Source organism: Acartia tonsa, chromosome 14, assembly GCF_053477335.1.
Source record: "Acartia tonsa isolate MP-2025a chromosome 14, ASM5347733v1, whole genome shotgun sequence".
Taxonomy (NCBI): Eukaryota; Metazoa; Arthropoda; class Copepoda; order Calanoida; family Acartiidae; genus Acartia; species Acartia tonsa.
In genome coordinates, this window is record NC_137273.1 from 33,731,195 (window position 1) to 33,759,132 (window position 27,938).

The 27,938-nt window shown below is 31.9% G+C and overlaps 2 protein-coding genes across 4 annotated transcripts; one reads left to right on the plus strand and one right to left on the minus strand.

Moving 5' to 3' along the window:
• Window positions 1-929: 929 nt before the first annotated feature.
• Window positions 930-4,337, minus strand: LOC145306498 (uncharacterized). Of its 2 annotated transcripts, none has more exons than XM_080148628.1 (4): window positions 3,147-4,337; window positions 2,667-2,750; window positions 1,720-1,781; window positions 930-1,103 (listed from the first exon to the last, which is right to left on the minus strand). In XM_080148628.1, exons 1-4 carry the CDS (start codon window positions 3,228-3,230, stop codon window positions 989-991), a joined length of 345 nt encoding a protein of 114 aa, XP_080004754.1. In that variant the 5' UTR covers window positions 3,231-4,337; the 3' UTR covers window positions 930-988. The 2 variants fall into 2 exon arrangements, with proteins under 2 accessions (XP_080004754.1, XP_080004753.1); XM_080148627.1 differs by having other exon boundaries at window positions 2,667-2,762.
• Window positions 4,338-4,973: 636 nt separating this feature from the next.
• On the plus strand, window positions 4,974-27,756 carry LOC145306499 (targeting protein for Xklp2-like). Of its 2 annotated transcripts, XM_080148629.1 has the most exons (30): window positions 4,974-5,161; window positions 5,717-5,792; window positions 6,259-6,353; window positions 6,496-6,570; window positions 7,633-7,670; window positions 7,971-8,029; window positions 8,372-8,438; window positions 9,117-9,239; window positions 9,693-9,761; window positions 10,076-10,144; window positions 10,545-10,623; window positions 13,541-13,601; window positions 13,931-13,994; window positions 18,273-18,346; window positions 19,386-19,442; window positions 19,849-19,896; window positions 20,321-20,406; window positions 20,925-21,010; window positions 21,148-21,192; window positions 21,615-21,691; window positions 22,627-22,772; window positions 23,090-23,207; window positions 23,657-23,695; window positions 23,987-24,095; window positions 24,669-24,719; window positions 25,189-25,271; window positions 25,776-25,887; window positions 26,873-26,921; window positions 27,086-27,158; window positions 27,648-27,756. In XM_080148629.1, exons 1-30 carry the CDS (start codon window positions 5,032-5,034, stop codon window positions 27,712-27,714), a joined length of 2,325 nt encoding a protein of 774 aa, XP_080004755.1. In that variant the 5' UTR covers window positions 4,974-5,031; the 3' UTR covers window positions 27,715-27,756. The 2 variants fall into 2 exon arrangements, with proteins under 2 accessions (XP_080004755.1, XP_080004756.1); XM_080148630.1 differs by lacking the exon at window positions 23,657-23,695.
• Window positions 27,757-27,938: the final 182 nt, after the last annotated feature.

Below are 27,938 nucleotides of genomic sequence, written 5' to 3' on the forward strand. Positions count from 1 at the left end.
GAAAAAAAATAAAAAATTTTGTAGCAGGGAAAAAAAAATAAATCTTGTGCAGAATATACACCCCTGCAATAGGTATATCCCAATCCAAAACCGAATTTGTTGAAATCGGATTACAATCCCTTTAAACATTACACACAAAATAAACATACTAAAAGTAAATGTTTTTATAAAAGGGTTGATTTCTAGTAGAACGTGAGGCAAAAAAATAGAACAATACATACAAAGATTTATCAAGATTCAATAAAATCAAACTATTATTAACAATGTGGTTCTACTATTTAAAAAGGACCTATTATTTTAAATTAATTTGAGCCATAGTTCGGTTGTTTTGACAGTTGTCCGCGGATAGGTAAATAATAAAAACAGGCTTCAATCATTGGAAGCTTTATTGTGGTTTCTGTGGACAACTTCTAAAAATATGCAGTCAAGAAGGGGCTGAGGGGGGATGGTTTATTGTCATTGACATGTAAAGAAGAGTATTAGTGACATGAAAAAAGTTATAAAAATAAATAAAAGCTAGGGATAAGGGATCTGAAGAGAATCAGTTTTGAATTTAAACTTTTAATTGTTGAAAATTTAGAATTTTGACTGAGACTAAAAAAACTAGTTTTAATCTTATGATTGTACATTTCTATATTCGTAGAAAACTGGATATAATACGATGCTAGACATAGTTTTTTCGTATGGATGAGAACCGGTTCCGATCCACCGGATTCGAATGAATACGAGAAACAAAATTACTATTTCTTTCAGTGCAATATCCCTATCCATGAAGTTACCATTCAGCAAACGATAATATTTGTTCAAACACAATAGATAATAAAATTTAATTTCAATTTCTTGGAAATTAGATAAATAAATTATTAAGAATTTCTCCTCAACAATTCTAAAAATACATTTAGATTTTATGCACTAATTTTGTTTTATTATACATAGTGTCGGTAAATATTTTGGTTTTCCAGCTTTCATTAAATAAGCGTTTAATTTATTATATCTTTTTCATTTCAAATATTTCAGAAACGTTGAGCTTTAAGAAAAATGCTTTGTAGAGGTAAAAGTATTTTCCATCTATTTTTATTCCCTCTTCATCTGTTTGTGATAGTTTTCCTATATTTTTATCATATTATAAAATTGTTTTGAAAAGTATTTTTGGTGATATTGTGTTTTTCTTTATAATGTACTTGTACTTAAAGGGTTAGTACTATGACTAGACATTGGTCAAATTGGTCAATACCATTTCAGCTTAAATATGTATAAATTGTAAATCTTTTGTGTCATATTTTTACTTTAAAAAATTCAAATTTTCTAAGTAATTTAGAGTTTAGACTATTGTTCATTTTTTTCTATAGTGTAGAATAAAAATTCAGTATTTTAAATACCTATATTAGTAAAATAAACTACTTAGAAAAATCCCTTTTGCTAATTCAAATAGAAATTTTAGTTTTTGCAAATGAACAACACGTGATTTTACAGGTCCTTAGCCCTTACATTATCTTTCGAACATATTATGCAATTTATATCTTTTTTAAATACAATATTTATGTAAATACAAAAATTATCTATAAAAAGATATACTTCTCATTAGTATGAACTCAGAATCGAGAGAAACTATTTCCATAGGTATTTTTTAAAAAGACAAATATGTCAAAAAAATTAAATTAAAACCTAATAAAAACAACTTTTCATGGGAATGAGATTTGAATAATATTAATATGATAATTTCCTTTATACTCTATGTTCTGGTGGCCCTTGGGATCTTTGTAGTTTTTCACAAACTCAATCTTAATTAAATAGTATTTTAGAGAAAAGGTCATTTATCTACATTGCTATAACCCTTTCAGTAAACAGGACAGTTAATGATTTAGTACAATTTTATTTTCCATTATAGCTATAGATTTGTTAAATAATCTAGCATAAAAACTCGCTTTCTTGAATTTTTATTAGTTTTATAAGCTATTTGGACGGTGTGTTAGTAGTTAGTAAGCACGATTTTACAAATCATATAAACTCTGTTGATGCAATAGTGTTAAAGTATATACACTAGGTATGCAAAATAAATACATACATACAATCAATATATTTTTAGAGATAAATGGATTTAGTCTAAGCTAAAAACTGCACCCAAAAGATTTTTAATTAATATTTAAAAACAATACGTTATTATGTGCGATTTTTTTAATATGTGCCTAACTAATAGGTATTGTTAATATTTTTTTCCATTCTTGTAAATCAGAAATAAAAATATAAGAACTTTTCAAGTCAAAGTTTTAATCAAACTTGTGATGAAATATCCCTTTATTTAAGCAAAAACATTAAATATGAAAGAATTAATAGGTAATAAATAGTCCTTGCTTTGATAATCATAAAATTCTAAATCTACATTATGGTTATCTCAACATCCCTGCTAAGTACATATAACACAAATGGACAAAAAAAAGCTTTGTTTTACAACTATTTCTAAGAATCCTTATCTACGTAAACAAACAAACGAATAATTACGGTAAGGATAAGCCACCAGAAGATATTTTTTAACTAATGCACAATATTTACCATTAAATTGTATAATAAAATGCCAAATTGCTTTGAAGCTAAAACTAATGTTCTCCATGAACAATAAGGTACCCTCATAATAAAATACATTAAAATCAATAAATGTAGACACACACCTGAGCTCCGTCAACTTTACCAGAAACTGTGAAACTTCCTTCTTTATCCTCCCCTTCTCCGTTGAAAGTACCATTCTCAGATACCTTGCAGAGTTTCTAGTTAGATTACACTAATTCAAAACAAAAACTATAGGTACACTATTCTTGGTAAAAAAAAAGTTAATGGGTTTATTTCGTCGAAGGCCCTCGATCCAATGGTATGGACTACTTATTGATTACAAATATTAAAGAAATTTCATGGACAAAAACAGACACAACTAATACACGACAATCATACAAGGACTTAATCATTTAGTTGTCTAAAGGTTATTAATATCCAACATATATCACGCTGTCACGCCAAAATATTTTTGTTTTTACCGAAAGAATTAAAGCTTAATGCCTAATTATGTTGGACGAATGCAATTTTATGCTCAACAATCTGATATACTTGTCCTAAAAACTTTAAACCCAATAAGATTTAAACGATTATTTATTCACCTCTGATATAACCAAAGAAAATTGAGTCCTCCCAAACGGAGATGGAGCGTCATAGAAGCCCTCCCATTTTCCTTTCAAACTCATAGTTAAGTATATAAACAAAATTCTAAATTATAAGGATATTTAGCTAGGTAAATTGAAAGATGAAATGGGAGACATAAATATAAATTATGTTACCCCTCATTTTTAAAATCAGCCTTCAGATCTATTTAATTGTAGGTTAATTAATTCATCTTCAATCAAATTGACATGCAAGTATTATGTAAGGAACAACTGGTTAGAATGTATGAAAAGCTAACAAATAACAATAGATTATTTTGTCCATGAATCATAGTAAGTAGTGTCAAGTATATTAGGGTTATTAATAAAAATAAAACTTTGATTGTGCGCGCCTGAAGATCTTTCAAGTACAGTATTTCAATTGCTACTGACGATTTCAATAATAATATATACTATGCAATATAAATATTTATTATCTTCCTATAAATTCAGATTTATAATAGATATAATATAGAGACATTATCTCTAAATCAGCCAATAGGAGAACAGTTGAGGTACATTCCAGAAATGTTATTGGTTGAAATTGTGTACAGATATAGTTTGGTAGAAAATGGTAGTTTTTTCCATTTCGTTCGCATAATGAGTAAGATATAAATAGGTAGTCACAATTTTGAAGATAAAGATTTTATTGGGTAAATTATATCGTTTAAAAATTTATTTCCTAGTTTAGTGCGAAGCCCATGACAAAACCTAAACTAAGTTAGCTTTGGATAGATGAATATTTGGTATAAAGAGTTAATTATTTAGCTAGCTCTAGAAATTATATTCTCTCAAAATTTAATCGCGTGTATACCAAGAAAGCAAAAATGGACTTTGTCTACTGTGGAATCCCTTTTAAAGTATAACAAATTTTAGAGTCAGATGGACCATCTAGATATATTAAGTTTGTCACATTTACATACGTACTATCAAAAAAAGATAGCCGACCTTGAATTATAATTAAATAACTTTTAATTATACATTTAAATCATTGCATACACACAAAAATTAATATAACAGATGATAATAATTCACTGGCACAAATGACCGTTAAATTGAAATGACCGTTCTAATTAACTTGTGGTCAAACGGTCATAAGAGTAAAGACTGCGGCGAAGTGGTGGTCAGTTAGACGTGAAAGCTGTTTATGTGCGCACATGCCGCGTCAACTTAGGAGTACGTCATCATAATAAATGTCGTCGTAGTTGACATATTTTTTCTCTGTATAAAACTTTCATCTTGTCTTGGTCCAATTTGCAATTTAGAAGCAATATACAGTGTAATTTACTCAAAATTGTCTTTTTGAGTTTAAATTTAACGTAAGTATCATATATTTGCTCAAAAATCTATTTTTTATGGTAAAATTTATGCTAATTAGTTAAGGAATATTTGTACTAGAAGTATTTGTCCAAATTGAAAATTCCTAAATCAGCGGCATCCGCGAGATTTGAAGAAACCGCCATTCGCAACGAATTTTACGTTTACCTTTTTGTGGCCGCTGGCTTCAAATTTTAACGAACAAAATAAAATATTTGAGATTTTTTTATATATTTTAAAGTAATAAATTCACTTATTGATTAATTTTTTGAAAATGATTAATTTTTATCATAAAAAAAGTTATTTTCTTCAAAATATTTTACAATTTATAGAGACAGGTTAAAATTCAGGGTAACAACTTCTTTTAGGATACATGAAATTTCCTATCAATTATACTGTAAAAACTTAAAACTTTTGTACAATATATTTAGTCCATTAGTAATACTACTTTTAAAAGCAATTAATCTGTATCTTTAATTTTGTTGAACTTTTCAGATAAGTTTAGTTTGCTTGCTAGAGTGCAGCAATAATGGACCCTCGCTACGAGTTCGAGGCCCCGAAATTTGTTGACTTTACAAAGCTGGGCACTTCTGATGATGAGGACCAAGGAGTGGACGCTTTCTTTGATGTGGATATGGAGACGGGACAGGCCGTCGCAGGTCAGATAACTGGTCATAAGGATGATAAAAGAATAATATATTTATTTTACTTTAGTTACTGTAGCATAAACCTGCTCAATAATCTAATTCTTATTGATTTATGTTTTAAGGTTGCTTGTCCATTTTAATAATCCGTGAGTACTGTAGCCATAAGGGGGGAGGGGGGAGTTTTGACACATTTGCGTAAAACTGGCACCTAGGCTTTATCTGGACTCAGAGGATAGGTTATTAATGATAAAATCATTCTTATATGATGAATTTCACGAAGTTTTAAGATCTTTTGGATAGGCCTCCAGGTGGTCTCTGTACAGGTAAACCTGGAGGCCTATCCAAAAAATCTTAAATCATATAAGAATGATTTTGGCATTAATAACCTATCCTCTCAGTCCAAACATAAAGCCTAGGTGCCAGGTTTACGCAAATGTGTCAAAACTCCCCCCCCCCCCCTTGATGCATAGGTATTTACGGACAGATATCGTTCTTCTCTATGTTATAGAAGTTTAGAAAGCGTAAAAAATAGAATTCAAAATATTTATTGCTTTATTTTGTTTTCAGGAAAAATTGCTGATACTTTTGAAGAAGATATAGGAATAGTACAAATATCGTCTACTACTTCAACTTATCAAGAAACAGGAATGTATTTATTGATAATAATTACAGAATGTATTTAATCGTAAAATTGAAACAATACATTTATTTTTGATGAAATACTGACTGTGCCTCTAGCATATAAGGGGCTCTGTATTAACTTTTATCAGTTATAAATATCTATAAACATTTAAAAATTAGTGGATATCAACTGCTGCTTAATAACGAAATATATTTCAAAGAAAAAAATCTTCATCAATCGCATCTCATGTAGAAGTGAATCAAGCAATAGTAGCTTGGTCGTTTTAAATTTTTGCAAGGGTAGGAAAGATGAGGAAAATATCTTTTAATCGTCATGAGACCTATGTATAGCTTTTCTAAAATAAATAATGCTTAGTTAACGAAATCTTAAATTAGATAATGCCTAGGTAGTAGTAGAATTGATTCAAGGAAAGTATATTTCGAAACTGGCTTTTACTTATAAAAATGAATACAACCAACCTAAATTTAGTGACCACTGAGGTATCTGCATCAAGTAGCGCAGCTATAGAAGATCCTGCCAAGAGAAAACCTAAGAATTTGGTCACATCATGGGGAAATCTTAAGGAACACTTTTTGAGAGTTTTATAAAAAAATATCTTTAAAATACCTATATTAGTAAATATAGAATTAAATTATGTAATTTAACCATGCGAAGTACCAACATTGTTTTAGATATTAAATCAACGAGTGTCTAATTGGAGTACAGGTTATGAAAATGAGTAAAACAACTACCAATACAACATCAGCTGCTGGCTCAAGCAAACAAATTTCAAAATCCACAGGAATTTAATATTTTTATATTATAAATCATAAATATCAGAAACGAGCCGATACATTCATCAGGGCTGTGCAAAACCCGGTTTTTTTTTTAAAAATACCCTGGGGTCGTGGAAAATAGGGGTTTTACCCGGGTTTTAGGGGTTTCTTGGGGTTTTTGGGGTATTTTGGGTTTTTATACTGTAAAAGCTTGAATAATATTTTATATATAATATATAATAGACGATTCTTTCTATGGCGCAGCGAGTTTCATAGTATTTTCACAGTAGCTTTTCTCTTATTTTTACCCCTGCGGGGCAATCATTACCCCTTAACTAACCTAACCTAAAATAACCTATTAATAGTTACTATAAAAGTACAAAGAAAACCACTGTGCCATGAAACCAATTAGGTCCATTCTTTTAATATTTAGAAACATGCTAGGACATAGAAAGATGAAAAGTTGGCTGCTATATACAGGAAAAACAGAAAATATGAAAAAATCTAAAGATCATAAAATTGTTTTCTTGCTGGTATATCTCTTCCTTAGCCCATGACAATGGCAAAATCAGGCACAAGTAGTAATAGCAGCAGTCTATTCCTTTGTTAAATACAGGGGTCAATGAAAAACATATTTTTTTTATATAAACAATGAAAAATAAACCTTTTTTGAAACAATTTTACTTTTTTTTAATAAAACCCCCAAAACCCCATGGGTTTATTAAGGTGGGTTAAAGGGCAAAAAACCCGGGTGGGTTTTGGGGTGGTTTTTTTGTCTGCCAACCCTGACATTCATTGCATAATATTAAGTAACTCCCTATCATGTTTCTTTTTATTAGGGTTGGCAATCCGACAATTTTTTAACAATTTTTAGACCTAGAATCCGAAATTCTAATTAAAAATCCAAAATTCTGCTTCCGCACAAAAAAATAATCAAGAATCCGCAATCCACGGATTATCCGCTTTTTGGGCGAACGGATTTTCAAAATATCCAAATCCGGCTCCAAATTTGGCGGATTGATTGCCAACCCTAATTTTTAAGCTTTAATAAACACTTAATCAAGAAAAAAATATTAAAAATCGACCAGGTGAATCTGATAGCATTCGTTCCAGGTTAAGACAGGTAAATCTTACATTTGTTTTGAACCCATTACATTCAAAGGGAAGGGTATATTGTTCGTCTGTTATGATCGCACTCACCTCTAGACTTTAAAAAAATAACATTTTAATATAACTTCATATAGCTCGTAGTAGAGTTAATACTTTAATACTAATCTAAGTAAGAGTGGTAGCCACTAGAACTCTTATAAATCATAAACCTTTTTTTTATTTATGTTGAATACCAAATTCCACATAAACTGTTATGCTATAACAAAAATGCTTCTTCTAAAAAAGGGGAAAAACACTTTAGTTGATCTTTTAGGACACCCCGTCTAGACAGAAAAGGCGCGAGGCCGTGGCTGAAACTATTAGTAATGTTAGGTAAATATTTTTAATAAAAATATTAGTTTATTAGGTAGACGTATTGTTTGTATCTGATTTAAGACAATTTGCTCTTTTAAAAAGTTAATATCTTTTACTATAATGATGTTATGTCCGTCCTTAACAGATAGCTAGTAAAAATAAGGGCTAGTCTTATGAGGATGTCAATTTAAGGATAGCTAAATATCGAATACTTCTATCGATTTCTAACACCTTGGATTTTAAGCAAATAAAATATATATGAAGATAACATTTTCGCCTAGGCTCCGCTTCCTCTCACAATTTAATGATTTATGAGCAATAAATAATGCCAATCTGTTCTACTTAATTTTATTCATTTAGAAATTCTCCGTTGATGAAGCCAAAACGCCTGGCCACACAAAATACAACACCTAGACTTAATTCTCAGGTAAGTAGGTATAGGAAAATTAGAAGTCTATACAAAATAAATATTCTAAGTTAAGCAGTGGTTTATTATATTCTGTATTTGATCCCCGACTGAAGGGGGGGGGGGGGGTTGAAAAATAAGTAAAAACTAAGTGTACTGAAAATATCAGCGGATACTATTAATACTGAAAAAATTAGATCTCATCAACAAAGGGGGGGGGGTATTTTTGCAAAAATGATCTTCTGCAGAATATACACCCTAGTTGAACTGACATGATAAATCATCTTCCACAATTTATAATTTTCCCTTCTGTGTGGAGAAGAAAAAAATCTTTCTAATGTTATCAAAGATCTACGGAGACATAAAGGCAGTTGAGACATAGATAGACATGCATCTTATATACCTAGATTACATAAAATTTGTTCATTTTTCACGATATCTTTGTACATGCATTTTGATGTTTCTTAGTATCTACATCTTTACAATAATACCTTCCCAACAACGAAATTAATTCGAAAAAAGATCACGTGATTTGGGGGCAACAATTTGTAGAATTGTTGACCTTTGATCTGCCCCCCAAATTTTATTTTAGATTTATTTCACTTGTTGGCTATACTTTATCCCTGATACCTTCCCCAATTTTATTTATCGTCAATCTGTTATATTTTTGTTCCCTAGTAATCATCAATCAATTTTTAGGTTGATCATCACAAGCAACTCCACAGGCTGAGGTCCAAGTCTCCAGGTGCTGCCCTGCCCAGAACCCCGGAGGCCATGCGCAGGTTCAAGAATAAGATGGCCGCTGGTTTCTCTAATAAACAGGTAGACAAAATACAGGACAGGATATAGTATTCCTTTTATTTAAAGACAAAGCAGTTGTAAGGTTTTTTGCTTGATGCTTAAGATCTTGGAAATTGCTGGTCCGTATGGGTTGTACTTTTCAATGAAGATTCGTAACTGTATTTAGGCGTTTTTACTTTCTACCGTTCAAGGCTTTTTTCTGACCGCCCCGCCCTTGTATTCCCCTAATGACCAGGGGTTAAGCAGCTAGGCCTGCCCTATATAATATAGTAATGTTTTGTCCGTTAAGATCTCGCTAAACACTGAATCGGATCCTCAATTTAAAGTAGATTGAGTTGGTTTTAGGCGATTTTTCTTATAACTCCAGGTTGCAGGAGTTGGTTACTCATAGATATTCATTAAATATAATACTTTAATGCAATGTGCACGATTTTAGATATTTAAAGCAAACATTAATCTTGTAAAATTGTTTAGGGTGAAATTAAGATAAAGAGTCATAGCTCCAGCCTTCTGAAGCCTGAACATCAGCCAATCAAACCTAAGGTATACTTAGACCCGCGTACGAATATTTTATCCTTCACATATATTGATAGCAATTTCTTTATATGAATGTAGTACATTAATAATTGAATATGTTGTAGCAAAAAAAGATTTTGTGTACGTTGGCGTAATGTATGTTTGTTTTTGGTTGCAAACAAAGAGTAGGTAGTTGTTACGAAATGGAAAATATACCTAAAATTATTTAATGGCTCAAATATTTTGGGTATTTTGATTATCATTGGGAAGTTACAAACAAGTTTTAACCACTGTCTTATCCCTATAATCCTTGCGGATTTAACATAGTAGTTTTATTTAAGTTGCCACTGAAGCCTCCGACACTTACTGTGGCTAAAGAATTCAGTTTTGCTACTTCTGAAAGACTCAAGGTAAATATGAATAAATCATTTCCGTCAATCGAAAACTTTAAACCCCCCAAAAAACTATTCTCCATTAAGTTTAAACATAGATATTAAATTGAGGCCAAACTCTAATTATCTTCTTTTCAAACTAAATGTAATTCTAAAGGATTTTGTTAAAATTTGACATTAGCAAAGATGTTCAATGTCCGAAGGGGTTGTAAAGGGTTCAATACCCATTGTTTTTAAAAATCAGTTTAATTTTTTGCATTTTACTTCTGAAATTTATGTTGGATTTTTCTCACCTTTATATTGAGATTTTTACCAGACCACACCCCACCAAAACAAATTAAAAGCTTGGACGAAAACAATAGAATAAAATTTCGACCAGAATTTCCATAACCTTATTCATAGAAATATTATTTTTCAGAGCTCAGGTTCCAGACGCAGGTCCATGTCAGTGCCAGATGCTCCAGATTTCTCTAGGATGCTGCGTAGCTACTCTTCAGGTAATTGTCTTAAGATTATTAAAATGCAACAAAAAATTTCTTGAATTAGAATACTCATTTGATTTTTTCTTGGTCTTTTCTATGAGCATTAGAAAATAATTTCTTATCGATCTGTGAAAAATTTATTGTATATCTGTTAAAGTATTATAATGAATATATGCAGGGCAACGACTGCATACTATATATTATATTTATACTATATAGGATGAATTTGGATACTATATCATACTATATGACCAAAATTTACTATATATACTATATAATATTACCTTTATTTGACCAAAATTTACTATATATATCCTTATACTAAAGTAACAGGATGTTTGTCTGTCTGTGTGTCTGTACCGAAGGATCTCGCTAACTGCTGAACCGATCGGGTTCTCCTTAACAGGGTAGCTTCTTATAAGTCTTATAACTATTTTGGGAAAGGATACCACCACCCTCCCAAGAGAAATGACAAAAAAATCAAAAAAATTTAAAATTTAGGGGAGACTTCAACGTCAAATAAGGTGGTATCGTACATAAAAAATTAACTTTAACAAACAACAACATTTAAAGTGCCACTAGAGGCCTCTAGGGGCGTAGCCGCTAGTATACTATGTAATATTACATTTATATAACAAACAACGAATATTTCAGTTTTGTGACAACGTCTCTTAAGGAGCGTTAGGTTTTCTCCTATTTCTAGCCCCTGCGGGGGGCTCTAACCCTGCGGGGCAATCATTAACCTTTATCTTACATAACCTAACCCTTGATAACCTATCAAAAGTAAACTGTGATAGGACAAAAATACATAAAGCTCTACTACAGGTAAAATATTTAAATTTCTTATTTGAATAGTTACAATTCAGAATATGCATCTATTTGTATGTTATTAACATATCTTTATTATTAGGTAGGTACTTTTTTACATAAGGGGGGGGTTTTTAATGCAACCATCTCGTAATCAGTGAGCAAATGGCACTTAGAATTCGAATTTCCATCTATAATTTTGCATGAGTAATCCTTGGTAGGTCTATTTTCCCTAAATCGAACAAAAAGTTGGAAAAGTAACGGCTAACGGCTGGCGGCTCAGCTATTTTTCCATTTTTTTGATATTTATACTGCAAATAAGTCACGAAACCTCTCTCAACATAATACTCTTTTCTACTCCAAAACGCTATCAAACGGTTCTAGACGGTAGCTGTTGGTACTAGAAGTTTTAAAATTGGTTATTGCTATCATTTAACATGAATTAAACCAAAAATATGTTTTAAAAAGTCGATTCCTACGTAATTGATGATGGATTTACCCTGAAAATAGGCAAAAAACGGCTGAACGGCTGAGCCGCTAGCCGTTACTTTTCCAACTTTTTGTTCGATTTAGGGAAAATAGACCTACCAAGGATTACTCATGCAAAAGTTCAGATCGAAATTCGAATTCTAAGTGTCATTTGCTCACTGATTACGAGATGGTTGCATTAACCCCCCCCCCCCCCTTAAATTACCCCCCCCCCCCCCCAAAAAAAAAAAAAAAAAAAGATTTACTCTGGGCCCTGGGGGTAATTTTTTTTACCCCACCCCCTCTAACAGATTTCAGGGAGGTGGGGAATTAAGCAAATCAAATTTTACCCCCGGGGTAAAAAAAAAATTTTGGGGGGGGAGGTAAAGAAATTTGCGGCGCTCTTCACGCGCCATTTTAACCCCCTTCCCCAACACAAAGTACCCCATCCCCCCTTTAAAAAAATTTTACCCCCCCATATAATAAAGCTTGGACGCCTCTGTTGGAGGCCAATTTTTTTTCCTTCAAATATATAAATATCATCCAAATATAAGCTCATTTTGTTTAACAAATAGACCATTAACTGTGCAAATAAGAAGTTTGTTTTTTACCTGTCCAGAGTCCACCTCAGGGTCTGCAGCACCTGAATCTGTAGGCAATATTTCATTTTTTCTTCAAATATGTAAAAAAAATACCCAAAAAGATGCATAATTTGTTTAAAAAGTTGACCTCTAACTCTTGAAACAAGAAATTTGAATTTTACCTGCCCTGAGTGGACCTGGAGGACTGTAGGACCAGAACTTTGATTTTAATTTTTTCTTCATTAATGTTAATAACATCCAAAAAGATGCATATTCTGCTTTATAAGTTGACCTCTAACTCTTAATAAAAAACTTTATTTATAACCTGTCCAGAGTGGACCTGGAGGCCTTCAAGACCAGAACTTGGAGGCCTATTTTATTTTTTTCTTCAGATATGTTAATAACATCCAAAAAAAATACATATTCTGTTTAATAAGTTGATGTCTAACACTATAAACCGAAATTTCTTTTTACTTGTCCAGAAACCACCTTCCAGCTAGCCTGCAGCACCTGAACCTAAAAACCTATTTAAAAATGATAAAATATACGTGAAATACTACCCAAAAGTAAATTTTTATCCCAAATAACCTGTAGATTAATACCTAGCCTAATAATCACAGAGTAAGCGAAAGTGGCAAAACTCTTCCCCCCCCCCCCCCCCTTATATGTAAAAATTGCTTTGATAACAGCTTTGCTTTAAGATATTATTAATGATGTATATACTATGTATTACTAAATAATTTAAAGTCCGATACTATATCATACTATAAGAGTAAAAAAAAATATACTATAAAAATACTATATTTTTTTGGTTTTGGAGTGGTCGCCCTGTATATGATATGTCTGTCTGTCTACATGAACGTTTTTTTAATCTGCTATATTTCATTGAAATTGCCATTTTTCAGTCCCAAGTGTTATGTTTCCAAATGAATTTTCTAATATCTCTATCATGTGTAAGCTTCATAAAATAATTTTCTAGATTTTCTTTGCTTTTTTTGTCTTATGAAAGGGCAGTAATCTTTTTTATTTGAAAAATCATCACTTTTCATGAAAACTTGTATCAATTTTTGTAAAAGGTTCAGCGGAGAAGAATACTGGTGGACCAATGAAGCTGACAAAGCCTATTCCTTTCCCTAGGTAAACATTCTATGCTTGAATTAAAGAGTCGGAAAAAATATAAGAAAGTTATCTCCTATCCAATTCTAGAGAAACGGGTGGACGCACAAAGTACGACCAACGTAACTTTACTAGGTATATGGTTTAGAAATTTGGCGACTAGAGTAAATGCGCGACAATGATCTCACGTGTAGTTACGTTCTCAATGTCTCTTCTTGTCATTTCCTCTTTTCTAAAGATTTGCTATTGCTTTAATATGACCTTAATCTAGGACCAAGATGATATTATCCCTCCCTTCCTGATTATTTTTAGAAATATGAATTAGTGTACCAAATAATTTTTTTTTATAGACAAGAATCTTCCCAGAAAAGGAAGCACTCTGATGACCAACAATTTAGCAGCCTTGCTGAACAGGTGACAATTTTACTCAATCTCATGTAACATTGACTTAATAATCATTACTCTGTTCAAAATATTTTTTTATCCTTATTTTTTTGTCTTGATTATTAAGATAGGTAAAGTTTAGTTTTAGATAAGTTCATAACTTTTCAATAAAATAATAAATTCTGTTTGTGTAGCATGAATTCACTGACCATTGTTTTATTCCTGAAGATTCTTGGTTTTTATTATAGGAAAGTTTATAAAAAAAGGATTTAAATAAGTGGGTCAAAACCAGTGCCGCGCCCCAAAGAGCTTTATTTTACTGTGGAGGTGTAAACTGGCATGGCAGGACTTTCCAATTTTATTTTTATGATGCATGTTTGTTCACGACCTCCCCCCCCCACCCCCACCCTCCTTGAAATAGATACAAACAGTACACTATCCAAAATAAGGGGGGGGGGGGGGTTTAATGCATCCATCTCGTAATCAATGAGTAAGTGGCACTTTAAGCCGCCAGCCGTTACTTTTCCAACTTTTTGTTTAATTTAGTGATAATAGACCTACCAAGGATTACAATGCTAAATTTTAGATCGAAATTCGAATTCTAAGTGCCATTTACTCATCTATTACGAGATGGTTGCATTCCCCCCCCCCCCCCCTTAAAACCACTGAATATCCAGGGCGACCACTGCATACTATATATACTATTTATACTATATAGGATGAATTTGGATACTATATCATACTATATGACCAAAATTTACTATATATACTATATAATATTACCTTTATTTTACCAAAATTTACTATATATACTATATGATATTACATTTATATAACAAAAAACGAATATTGTCAGTTTTGTGACAACGCCTCTTAAGAAGCGTTTTGTCTTATTTTCACTGTAGGTTTTCTACTATTTCTAGCCCCTGCGGGGGGCTCTAGCCCTGCTTGGCAATCATTAAACTTTATCTTACCTACCCTAACCTAAAATAACCAATCAAAAGATACTGTGATACGACAAAAATGGAGAAATCTGTACAGTAAGAAAGAAAATACCTGAAAATATATTGTTTGTGAAAATGATGAAAATATCAGTTATTTTCCATAGAATTAACTTAAGGGGGAGGGGAAGTTTTGCCACTTCTGCTTACGTGATTATTAGGCTAGGTAATAATGTGAGACTATAGGTTATTTGGGATAAAAGTTTACTTTTGGGTAGTAGTTCACTTATATTTAATCATTATTTGGATAGGTCTCCAGGTTTAGGTGCTGCAGGTTGGAAGGTGGTTTCTGGACAGGTAAAAAAATTTAAAAATTTTTGTTTGAAGATTTAGAGATCAACTTATTAAACAAAATATGCAACTTTTAGAATGTTATTAACATAGCTGAAGAAAAAAATTAAATTGGCCTCCAGGTCCACTCTGGACAGGTAAAATATCAAATCTCTTATTTTAGGAGTTAGAGGTCAACTTATGAAACAGAATATGTATCTTTTTGGATGTTAGTAACAATTTTGAAGAAAATATTAAAATCGACGTTCAGGTTCAGCAGTCCTCCAGGTCCACTTTGGACAGATTAAAATTTAAATTTCTTGTTTGAAGAGAATATGCTTTTTGGATGTAATTAACCTATCTGAAGAAAAATTTTAAATTAACCTCCATGGTCTTTTTGGATGTTATTAACAATTTTGAAGAAAATAATCGACCTCCAAGTTCCGGTCCAGCAGTCCTCCAGGTCCACTCTGGACAGGTAAACAATCAAATTTCCTATATGAATAGTTAGAGGTCAATTTATATAACAGAATATGCATTTATTTGGATAATATTAACATATCAGGCTTAAAGTTCAGGATCACTCAGCACAGGTAAAAGATTCAAATTTCTTATTTGAAGAATTAGAGGTCAACTTATTAAACAGAATATGCATCTATTTGAATGTTATTAACATATCTGAAGAAAAAATTAAAATCGGCTATCAAGTTCAGGTCCTGTAGGCCTCCAGGTCTTCTCTGGACGGAGTCTACATGGAGGCCTGCGGGTACATGGCGTTCCTGCAACTGGCAGAATTACAGCTGGATGTAATTTTGTCAAAATGTAAAAACCTCTGCCAAAAATACAGTCATACTTAAAGTAACCGCCATAAATACATCTAACACAGGCATTTATACATCCAAAATTGTCAAATTTACATCTATTTCTTGCCAATTTTACATCTAAACTTTTTTATATGTCATAAATACATCCTATACATTTTAATTAATAATAAACAATAATGAACTGTCTAGTAGACATTTACTAAATATTAAGATGAAATAAATTAAATAAAAAAATACAAATATAGGATACAATCAAACTAATTAATAAATGACATTTCAAAAATAATTCGTGAAATGGGTAAACAGGGAAAAAGGAATAAATTATATAATAAAGATTTTAAACATTTAGCCATAATCTAATATATTAATTATGTATATTCTTGTAGTATAAATATCTACTATACCGTTTACTATTGTTTATTATTGATAAAAATGTACAAGATGTGTTTTTGACATATAAAAAAAATTAGATGTGAAATTGGCAAGAAATATATGTATAATTGACAATTTTGGATGTTTAAATGCCCGTGTTAGATGTATATTTGTCAGGGTACCTACGATATATGGCAAATTACTGTCGACTTTACATCCAGACAAACAATTTTGACAAAACTACATCCATTGTATTTCTGCCAGTTGCAGGAACGGCAACGTCCCAGGCCTGCAGCACCTGAACCTTGAGGGCAATTGCATTTTTTTCTTCGGATATGTAAATAATGTCTAAAAAGATGCTTATGGTGTTTTATAAACTAACCTCTAACTCTATCAATAAGAAATTTTGATTTTTATCTGTCCAGAGTCCAAATGGAGGCCTGCAGCACCTTATCCTGGAGGTTGATTGTTATTTTTTCTTTATACACATAAATAGCATCTAAAAAGGTGCTTATATTTTTTAATAAACTAACCTCTACCTCTTTAGATTTAGAATTTTGGTTTTTTACCTGTCCAGAGTCCACCTGGATTTCTGCAGCACCTAAACCTGGAGGCCAATTATAAGCTCATTTTGTTTAACAAAAATATCATTAACTGTTCAAATAGGAAGTTTGATTTTTACCTGTTCAGAGTCCACCTTAGGGTCTGCAGCACCTGAACCTGGAGGCTAAATGTCATTTATTCTTCAAATATGTAAAAAAAATATAAAAAAAATGCATACTTTGTTTTATAAGTTGACCTCTAACTCTTCAAGCAAGAAATTTGAATTTTACCTGTCCAGAATGGATCTGGAGTTCTGAAAAACCAGAACTCGGAGGCCTATTTTAATTTTTTCTTCAAAAAGATGCATATTTTGCTTAATAAGTTGATCTCTAACTCTTCAAACAAAAATTTTATTTTTATACTTGTCCAGAAACCACCTTCCAGCTAGCCTGCAGCACCTAAACCTGGAGACCTATCCAAAAAATGATTAAATATATGAGAAATACTATCTACCCAAAAGTAAACTTATATCTCAAATAGCCTATAGTCTCACATTAATACCTAGCCTAATAATCTCAGAGTAAGCGTAAGTGGCAAAACTCCACCCCTCCCCCCTTAAATGTGAAATTGCTTTGATAACAGCTTTGCTTTGAGCTATTATTGATGATGTATATACTATGTATTACTAAATAATTTAAAGTTCCATACTATATCATACTATATGAGTAAACAAAAATATACTATATATACTATATGGATTAAAAAAATATACTATAAATATACTATATTTTTTTTGTTTTGGAGTGGTCGCCCTGAATATCGCTAAGAGGGGAGGGAATATGAATTATGCATTGAAAATGGGGGGTTAATTTTATTGAACCAGTTTAAGCGGTCAAACCAAAAGTATGTGTTCTTTGATGTGTCAGTTTTAATCAGGGTTTCTACTTTGTTAGTTAGATTTAAGTCGTTTGTGATATTTTATGAATTACATTTTATACTAAAACTAAACAGTTACTTATCGCATCGTATTATAGATAGCTTTCCGCGAAAATTAAATGAAAGGCTCTGACAAACGAAAATGGTATTAATTTTATGATTTTTATTTTAATACTCGTGAAAAATTATTAGTAATACAATGCAGCTATATTTTATTTTTTTTTAGTAAGGCTGAGAACCGGTTCTGATCCAGTGGATATTAATCAGTTTCGAAGCCGCCCATATTGGAAATAAATTAAATAAAAAATACTAAGAACTTTGTTCTTTTTTGATGTAGTGGTTAGTGATAAAATCTAATTAAGGTGAATAAATACCAGAAAGGAACTCCAGACAGATTCCGTTCCAGACCAAGGGGCAGATCTCAGAGTCCTGGCAGGTAGGTGTATTTAATTTTTACTTTAATACCTAGATATTCAACGCATCGTATTATAGAAATAGCGAACCCGGGCAAAAAAAAAATATAATTAATTTTATAATTTTTATTTTCGTGAAAAAATGTATACATGATTTATGATCTTTTAACTATTTAATACTACGGCTATTAATTGGTTTTAAAGCCGTACTGAAAAAAAACTTATCTGAAAAAAATACTATCACTTTTTTTTATGTATCACGTCATGTCTATTTTTTCTCTATATCTTGTTATTTTTCTCTCCTTTCTTTCTGATTTATCCATTCTATCTTTTAGTGTTTTCTTTTCTGTTTATCCTATAATTTCAAACAGTTTTCGCTACTAATGGCCGTAACCGTATTTGTTGAATGTGTTGTTCATCAAACCTCCATGACTACACTGACGTCACATTCCTCCTTGATAAATCAGAAAAATAAATGGGAGTGCGATAGTGATTTTACCCTGTTTATTTTGCAATCTAAGATTTTTATTTTAACGTTTTTAAAAGCGAAGCTTTTCTATAATTAGAGTCAGTCCGTACGTCCGTCACACACGGATAGCTTTTTTCGTTTATTTAGGCATGTTATAATTGTCCTATCGATTTCAAACTTTGCATGGTTATTCCTTTAGTAGTTAGGTACGATTTAGCGTAGCAACTCTATAATCATTACAAGAATGTCCGTACGTCCATTTTAAACATGTTTTTTTTACTTTTATAACAAATTTTTGTGTGATCTAATCATGCGATTGATCTGATTTTTAACATGTTGATTCTTGGGACAACAAAGTATAATGTTATAAGCGAAGTAATTCTATAATAAAGTCCTAAAAATGTAAGTATGTCCATAAACATTATCTTGTATCAAGCAGTTTTTCAACAAATTTACTCACAATTTTGCTTCGACTCTTATACATTTATATTATGATTATTCAGTTCTGACATTATATAAGTGTTAATGTCAATTTGTCCTACCGTTTCAGTGCTTCGCTTTTATGGATGTTGTCATCCTTGTTTATGTTTCAGGAGGTTAAGATCCAACTCACCCCGCGGATGCACTATCCCACAGTCTCCTGCTCTTAGGCAAACATTACTTAATAATTATAATAATCAGACCTACTTACACTTAAATTTTTAAAGTATCCTAATAAAAAAATGAGTGTCCACAACCGAAGATATGGAATTCTGAACAAAATTTCGTTCAAATATGTCTCAAAATTGCTTACAAATACTTGCATATTAAAGTCTAGATTTTGTAGAGACGAAAAAAGTTGATGTTAACAGTAAAAAAGCTAAAATTCATTTCTGGGCGTTCTCTCTAAAACTGAATTGTACTGATATTACATAAATAATCACGAAAATTTAAATATTGATAAGGCGATTCCAACATGCATAAATCATCTATCCGTGATCGGACTTACTGACCGCCCAAATATATAAGATATTTTTAAACTAATATATAATATATTTGAAGAAATGTTTTTTATAGTACCAGAAACAGATCCAGACCTGTTCATACTCTTAGCCAGGCTGAAAGGTAGGGATCTTTTCATCTGTTATAATGTTGCACTTTTGGAAATTTTTGTGCTTGTTGATCTTGATCTTTTTGGTGATTTAAACCCAAGAATAAGATTTACAAACTAGTTTAGTAGTAATATGAATTCTATTTAATGCTTGTCCAATTTTTGAAACTTGTATTATAGATAGAAAAAATAACCTTGTTTATTGTTCATTTACAGATTTTAAAATATTAAATACGTTATACCTTTTACAGAAATGTTATTTCCCCTCAAAGTTATGTGTTCTAGGACAAAAAAGGTTTTTCCCGCCAAAGTAGTTAATTTTATACCATTTATGACAAACTTTATTTGAATAGTATATGATTACCTACCTAAAATTACAATTTTTATGATCAACAATGGCTTAGATACTATTTTCTTCTTATGGACAAAATTTTTCAGGGAAGCTTTGGAATTAGAGGAGGCTAGAAAGCATCAGTTCCACGCCAAGGGAGTTGGAGAGACTGTTCCCAAGTTTAAACATCCAGGTACATTACTGATATCTTTTTTCAAAAGAGGTGTATATATTCTGCACAAGATGCATTTTCCTCCCCTGCTTAAAAATAATTTCTTTTCCCCAAGGAGAGGGGGAAAATGAAAAAAATAAATGATATATCCCTTTCCTCCCCTAAATTCATTCAGTTAATTAAAGTTTTCTTTATTTTATTAAGTACATTATAAATGTTGCTTAATTTACTCATATTTTTCTATCCAGTTTGGCACTTTCCTTCAAAGTGTTAATCGGGCACTTACCCTCCCTCTTCCCCCTTCCATTTAATTTCAAAATAAATTAAATAGGGAGATTGGTTTCCTGTGATTGACCCATGCGGGGTTGGGGAACAACCCTCCTTTTTTGCCCGATTAGTTATTTGATACTATAAATCATATTTATTAGTTATTTTATGTATTAACGTCAAATTTTTGTTCAGATTTGTTAAATAACCGTTTAAAGTTGGTTTGATTTATTAATCCTGTAGTTTTGAATGTTAATCCTTATTAATTTCAGCTGTTGAGCACCGTCCTTGCACCATTCCTGAACCTTTTGAGGTGGCTAACAAACTTTTCAGCAAGCCACAACCTCCCCCTGAACAGGTATTTATCCATCTGTCCCGCATACTATTTATATCTGTCTATCTATATTTAAAGTAGCCAAACATATCAATATTTTTAACTTTATCTATCTATCTCTTATTTATCTTAAATTATTAATACTAAATTATTTATTTCAGAAAGTCGAGTTTCATTCCAAGCCTGTTAACAAGAAGATTCTTCAGGTTTGTTACATTTTAATTAACAAGAACAAAAACGTGCTATAGTAGCAAACATTCAACAAGATATAAAAATCTATTTTGAATCTTTTCCAAATACCCAGGAATTTTTTGGGATAAGACAGTTTATGATAAATTGACATATATTCTTAAGAAAATTAACCATTCTATACATTACAAATAAGACAAGTTTGGATACTGCTTGTTTGAACCAGCCAATCAACATTTAATTAAAGTGTTAAAGTAACCAAAATATTTTAAATTAACAAATGACAGAATGTGTTTGTTAGGGTAATTGACTTTAGTTAATAGTTATAACTATCATAAAAAGATATTGTCCCCTTTTTTTCTGCAAATACTCCCTTTTTTATTATAAACAAAAAGAATCCATAATCTTTTGAAATAATGTTTGAAAATAATATTTTTAGGGCCCTGTTGGAATCCCAGCGCGGCGTGAAGCTCCTATTGTGATGCCGGAGTCACCAGCTTTCAGACTTAAAGAAAGGTAGTTTCTAGTTCTAAAGAACGATTTTGTCCCCAAGTAGATTGGTCTATTTTCAAACCAATAAAACAAGTGGTTCTAACATCAAGTAATATTTTTTTATTGATTGATTAGCCATAGTCTCTTAGGGTTTGGACCTAAGTAGTCATGGGGAGGCTGAGACACTTTTGTATAGCCACTAGGGCTATCAAGCTCCACGTTCAAGCACATTATGACTTGACCCGCTATCTCATGAGAGCTACTTATTATTACCTCACCCTCGCCGAGTATGGCAGGTGTCCCAAATTAAGTCACCGTAATGAACGACGCTCTCCGCAAAGGAGCTTGGGATAAGGGTAGTACTGATATTATGTACGTGACTATTAAGTATCCAAACTTACTCAATAATCCCCTTCTTTCACAACCAGGGCCGGGGAAGTTGCGTGAATGTATTCAACTGAGAAATTCGAGTTGCCACATGGGGACTAGAACTCGAACTCTCATCACCGTAACTCAGTGCGTTATCACTGAGCTACGACGAAGTAATATCCTATTATACGCTTTTTTGTCTTTAGCGAAGGAACTCGCTAACCGCTGAACTGATATGGTTCTCCTTTACAGTGAAGCTTCTTATAGGTCCTTAGATGGTTTTTAGGCTATTTCATTTTATAAATGAATCTGGCTTGGTATGGTTTAGGCTATTTATCTGCCCTTCCACATCTTTTTGATTATAGATCCCCTGGATGCTAGGGGCGCAGCCACTAGTACGATAAATAACACTTTAGTTATTCTAATTCAACTGTGTACCTTATTGTGTTACACTCGTTTAATGTTCATCTCAATGTCATGATAAAGCAGCAGTTCTTATTATGCAGTTTGGCCTTTTATCGAATTGATAAAAGCTGAAAATTTATGTCAAGTTAGCTCTAGCGTGCTTTAATCACGATTGATCATTTTAGATTGGCGGCTAGAAAGCCGCACGAGGAGCCGGCTCCGGAACCCGAGCGTATTCCCCGGGCCAAGCCAGTGCCCCATTATGGTGTACCTGTCCAGCTGCCTCCGGCCAGCAAGCGAGCAACAGTTCCAGAACCTTTCTCTTTTGCAGGTATAGACAGTTGAAATTGAATTGAATTGAAATGATGAAAAGAAAACCTTTGTAATTAAAGAATACCTAAAGTGTTTAAAAACAGACAGATAAAGAAACAAATACTTGAACAAGATGACAACATCTAACTAAAGAACATTAGCATTTGCAGAACAGGTTCTGATCCATGCTGAAAAACAGTCGCATCGTATCGTATTATGAAAAATTTTCTACCAATAATAAAATAAAAAATCATAAGATCATTACATATTTGTTGTCCCGGGCCTTAAACCCGTATAAAGTTATTAGATTTACTTCACTCATTTGATAATTTTCAGAGAGAGATGAGCTAACTGTGCAGAAGAAGGAGGAGAGGATCAAGAAGATTCTGGAGGAGGAAAAGGCCGCCAGGGAATTCCATGCCAACCCTATTAACAAGGACATTCATAATCCAAGGTAGGATTTGTTGATCATCAGCAAGGTAACTGAATAAACAAGTATAACTGATGTTAGCTATAATTTCTTTTACATAGATTGAGAGGACATTGGGCTTTAAATTGCACTGGTTCCCAATGTATTGCAGTCACAATATCTTATTCAGAGGTTCAAAAACATTGGTTACTTCTATTAAATTTTGATTGGTTAATTACAAAATAGTGGTGTTAACCAATAATTTAATCTACAGATGGAGTAACATTGTTTATCATCATCGTATTATCCTCTATGTTCCTTGAAAAAATTGGATTCCTACGAAATTATATAGGAATCAATCTATTTTACAGGTTTTAACATGTTTTCTTACCATTAAAATTCTGATGGTAGCTTAAATGTTTTATTCGCAGGGTAATGTCAAAATCACGTGCTATAGTTCTAAAAGGATTTTGTGTAATAATATTTTTGCTTAGATTACTTGATGGTACCCTCACAAATGCTGCATTTCCTAGGTATTTATACATAAAAATACCTGTATATATGGACAAACGGACAGATCCCAGTCATTGTGGAGTTTTAATTTTTAATTCCAGCAGACAACAAACCTTTTGATGGCATTAAATTAAAAAGTGAAGTCTTGTATAAGGTATAATTCCTGGCAAAAATGTGATAATAATAAGGAACTACATACCATTACCTATACTTTGGTTTAAAGGACTGACATATCATTTTATGATACTAAAACGGTCCAAGGTATTATTGATAGTGAAACATTAGACAAACTTAACATATTTTCATTTTAGACTGCCTGAAAGAAAGGTGCAGCCACCGACCCAGGCCAAACCATTCCAGCTTAAGATTGAAGAAAGGGTTGAGACAAGGCTTAATAAATGGCAAGATGATCTTAAGAAGGTAATCTTAGATAGATTAAGAAAGGGTGAAACAACCCCTAATAAAAAAGGTATTTATAGAAATTCACTTGGTAAGATTAATTTAGTTATACTATATTAATGAAACAAGAGTTAAAGATGTAATTGTAAAAATATGATAAGTTTCCTATCCTTTTTGAAAACCTTCATTTATTTTTTTCTTGGACCTTCTTTTAGTTTCGAGTAAGGTGTTTTTTAATTCAATAACATTGGGATAGAATTCGTTACTTATAGCTTAAATTGTGCTATATAAAGTAAACTACAGAACAACCAATCCTTATACTAAAGTAACAGGATATCTGTCTGTTTGTCTGTGTGTATGTTGTGCCGAAGGATCTCGCTCACCGCTGAACCGATCAGGTTCTCCTTTACATGGTAGCTTCTCATAGGTCCTGGGAAGGTTTATAACTAATTTGGGGGAGGGTATCATCACCCTCTCAAAAGAAATCACAAAAAATTGAATTTTTTTTTACGTAGAAACTTGAACGCAACATAGATAGATAACGTATTATTTTTAAAAGAACCCAAAGCTGTACTTACAGAGTTTTTAACCTAGGAACTTGAGGAACAAAGAAAGGCAGCTAACTTCAAGGCCACCGAAGCTAAGGTAAAAAATCCGCAAAGATTTCGGGTAAATTTTGGACAAAGATGAAAACATTTAAAAGTAGCGAAGCAAAAAATAAAGAATTGCCAAACGGAAAAAGTAAGTTATATAGAAGACGTTAAAAAATAATGTGTCATAAACAAGAGAGATAATTCATAAAGATCACGAAACCTTTAGTGAAAATAGTTTTATCCTTTCAGAAGCATGATCGACAGACCGACGGGAGAAGTAAATTATATACTTGATGCTAATTGCTCATCTGTACAGGAAATCTTCATTAAAACTTTCGGCTGTCTATATCAAAAAGCAGCCGAGAAAATCACAGTCTTCTTAAGTATACGAACGGACTGAAGGATAGACGAATTTAATCAAAGAGTAACTTCACTAATTAGAATGACATTGTATGTGATTGTCTTTAAAAATAAAATTAATTAAACTTCCAATTTTTTTTTTCAACATATTTCTACTTTAGGTTCTACACCAAGCGCCTTTCATGCCCAAGCCCTCTGACAAACCTCTGTCTGAATTATCCAACTTCACCCTTCATTCTGACAGGTAGGGATATTAATCTTAATGAACCCCCGGAAGGGACATAGAGCTGTGTCTCCAAAGTTTAAAATAATGTCATCTTAATCGTTGGCTCAACAACTTTGGAGTCTGATATTGAATTTTGTTTGGTTAGTTCATTAAGTTGAGTGTCCAACCACTAACATTGTAATCTATAGAAGTATTTTTGCGTTCAATATTGTGGATGTACTGTACATCCATTTATCGGCAATTGCCTCTCCCTTAGATCCCAGAAATGAAGACTTATGAGTAAATAGGAAGCAATGTTACTTAAAAGATCTACAACCCCTAAATATTTAGCGTTAATTGCATCTAACTAACTACGTTGAATTAAGAATAATAGAATATATGTATAAGAATCTTAACTGTTGGCAAGATCTAAAGCTACAGACAGATAAACATCCAATTACTTTTAAACAAGGATAATTTAGTTATGGATATGTCAGGTATTAAGAATATTTAATATTTATGTTAACAAAATTCTAATTCTAGGAGAGCAGAGGAGAGAGAAAAATATGAGAAGGAGAGATTGAAAAGAGAAGTAGATTTAGATCAAGCAAGGAGAGAGGGAGAATTAAGGAGGAAACAAGAAGAACAAGAAGAGGTAGATAGATAGATAGATAGATAGATAGATAGATAGATAGATAGATAGATAGATAGATAGATAGATAGATAGATAGATAGATAGATAGATAGATAGATAGATAGATAGATAGATAGATAGATAGATAGATAGATAGATAGATAGATAGATAGATAGATAGATAGATAGATAGATAGATAGATAGATAGATAGATAGATAGATAGATAGATAGATAGACAGACAGACAGACAGACAGACAGACAGACAGACAGACAGACAGACAGACAGAGATTTAGATGAAGCCAGGAAAAAGTGAAAATTAAGAAATAAGCAAGAAGAAGAAGAGGAGGTAATAGAAAGATAAACAGACAGTTAGATAAATTGTAGAAGTTTTAAACAAACCTACAACAAGCAAAATAAATATAAGTAAATATTTTGATGGAGGGGGGGGGGGGGGGGGTCAGATAAAAGGATGATTAGTTGTTTTTATAAAAGATTACTAGAAAATTTGAAATGGGGTATTCCTGTCCAGTTTTTTGTTTAGGAATGAATATTTCTTACCCGAGGGAATAAATGATGGACCGATAGGTCATCATTTATTCACGAGGGTAAGAAATATTCATTCCTAAACAAAAAACTGGACAGGAATATCATTCTCATTTAAACAAAAACTCATTTATATGCTAGTAAAATGTGGTTTAATTTTGGTTTTTAAATTTCATTTATTTCCCTGGTATAATTTTTCTTTCTTTTAGTAATTAATAAATATTATAAAATCTTCCAAAAAAAATTAAAAATCTTCTAAAATCATACCAGGGATATAAATGAGATACCAGGGAAATAAATGAATATTTACATCCACTATTTAAGGGGTTGTTTATATGGGAATGATTTGTCAATGAATTTACAGAGATAAAAATGTTGATTAGAATATTATTAGATAGAAAATAAATTGTTGTATAGGTATTACAGAATAGTTTCATACTAACTCTCTTTTTTTTTAAGATTGCAAGATTGAGAAGGCAAGCTGTGCATAAGGCCCAGCCAGTTAAAGGTAATGCCTTTTTTTTCTTTTTTTTGTTGAAGGATACAAGACCATTCAAGTAAAAATTCCCAGAAAATCATTATGAAGACTTTCATTCTTTAATTTTAGATACACGCTAATTTAAGAAAAAGAATTCATAATGATTCCGTTTTTATATCTATTCAATATTGTAGGATACAAGCCCATTCAAGTGAAACCCTCTGAGAAGCCGTTGACCCATCCTGTTTCGCCCAGACTATCTCAAAGGTAAAGCTTACTAACAACAATAAGAATGAAAGAGGGCTTTTTAAATATTTTTAGATGTGTGGCATCCCTAAGTTTTACTTTACTCTCACTGACTGACTGTAACCCTCCCTCCCTTCAACAGAAATATTGTATAGTGCTCTTATAGTATTGCACAGGCCTCGGCACCTCGAGGCTAACAAATATGGAATTAAGCTTTAATTTTAATGTCCGCGGAAAGCTGTCAATTGCCTATACTATGCAATAAATAAATATTATCCATTTTATGTTAGTTTGACTTTACCGATGCCTTTGATGGTCAGTCGATGTATCTCCAAATAATAATAATAGCATTAAAGATTTTCTGGATCATTGAAAGAAAATGAAGTACCTATAGGTTTTCGTCGTGTATTCACAGTAGCTTTTCTCCTATTTGTAGCCCCTTCAGGTGGCTGTAACCCTGTGGGGCCAATTAGCTCCTTCGTTCTTCCATAATACAACTTATTTTTTTAGGTCCCGAGCAAATTCTACCTTTACACGAGGCAACTCAACTCTGAATAGCACACAGAAAACTATTTAAACCTCATACTAAACATTCATTTTATATCATATTAACAGAAAACATATTGTAATAAACTATTTTATCCCTTGACACTTTAGTTTTAAGTTATGATATTAAAATTTTAAATACACTTTTTGATTAACAGTTTTGTAAAAGATTAATTTTTGTAATTCTTTAAGATGTATATTTAAAAAATGAAAATTATTGTTCATAAAAAATTAAATGTAAGAGAACTATTCATG

Bases quoted from the DNA above. Each gene is read 5' to 3' on its own strand.
- LOC145306499 (XM_080148629.1), top strand. From the start codon at position 5,032: ATGGACCCTCGCTACGAGTTCGAGGCCCCGAAATTTGTTGACTTTACA. The intron at 13,995-18,272 runs GTGACAATTTTA...AATCTAATTAAG, and splicing joins TTAGCAGCCTTGCTGAACAG to GTGAATAAATACCAGAAAGG. The intron at 19,443-19,848 runs GCAAACATTACT...TGTTTTTTATAG, and splicing joins CCACAGTCTCCTGCTCTTAG to TACCAGAAACAGATCCAGAC.
- LOC145306498 (XM_080148627.1), bottom strand. From the start codon at position 3,230: ATGAGTTTGAAAGGAAAATGGGAGGGCTTCTATGACGCTCCATCTCCG. The intron at 2,763-3,146 runs GTGAATAAATAA...TAATCTAACTAG, and splicing joins TTTCTTTGGTTATATCAGAG to AAACTCTGCAAGGTATCTGA. The intron at 1,782-2,666 runs GTGTGTGTCTAC...TATTTAATTAAG, and splicing joins GTAAAGTTGACGGAGCTCAG to ATTGAGTTTGTGAAAAACTA.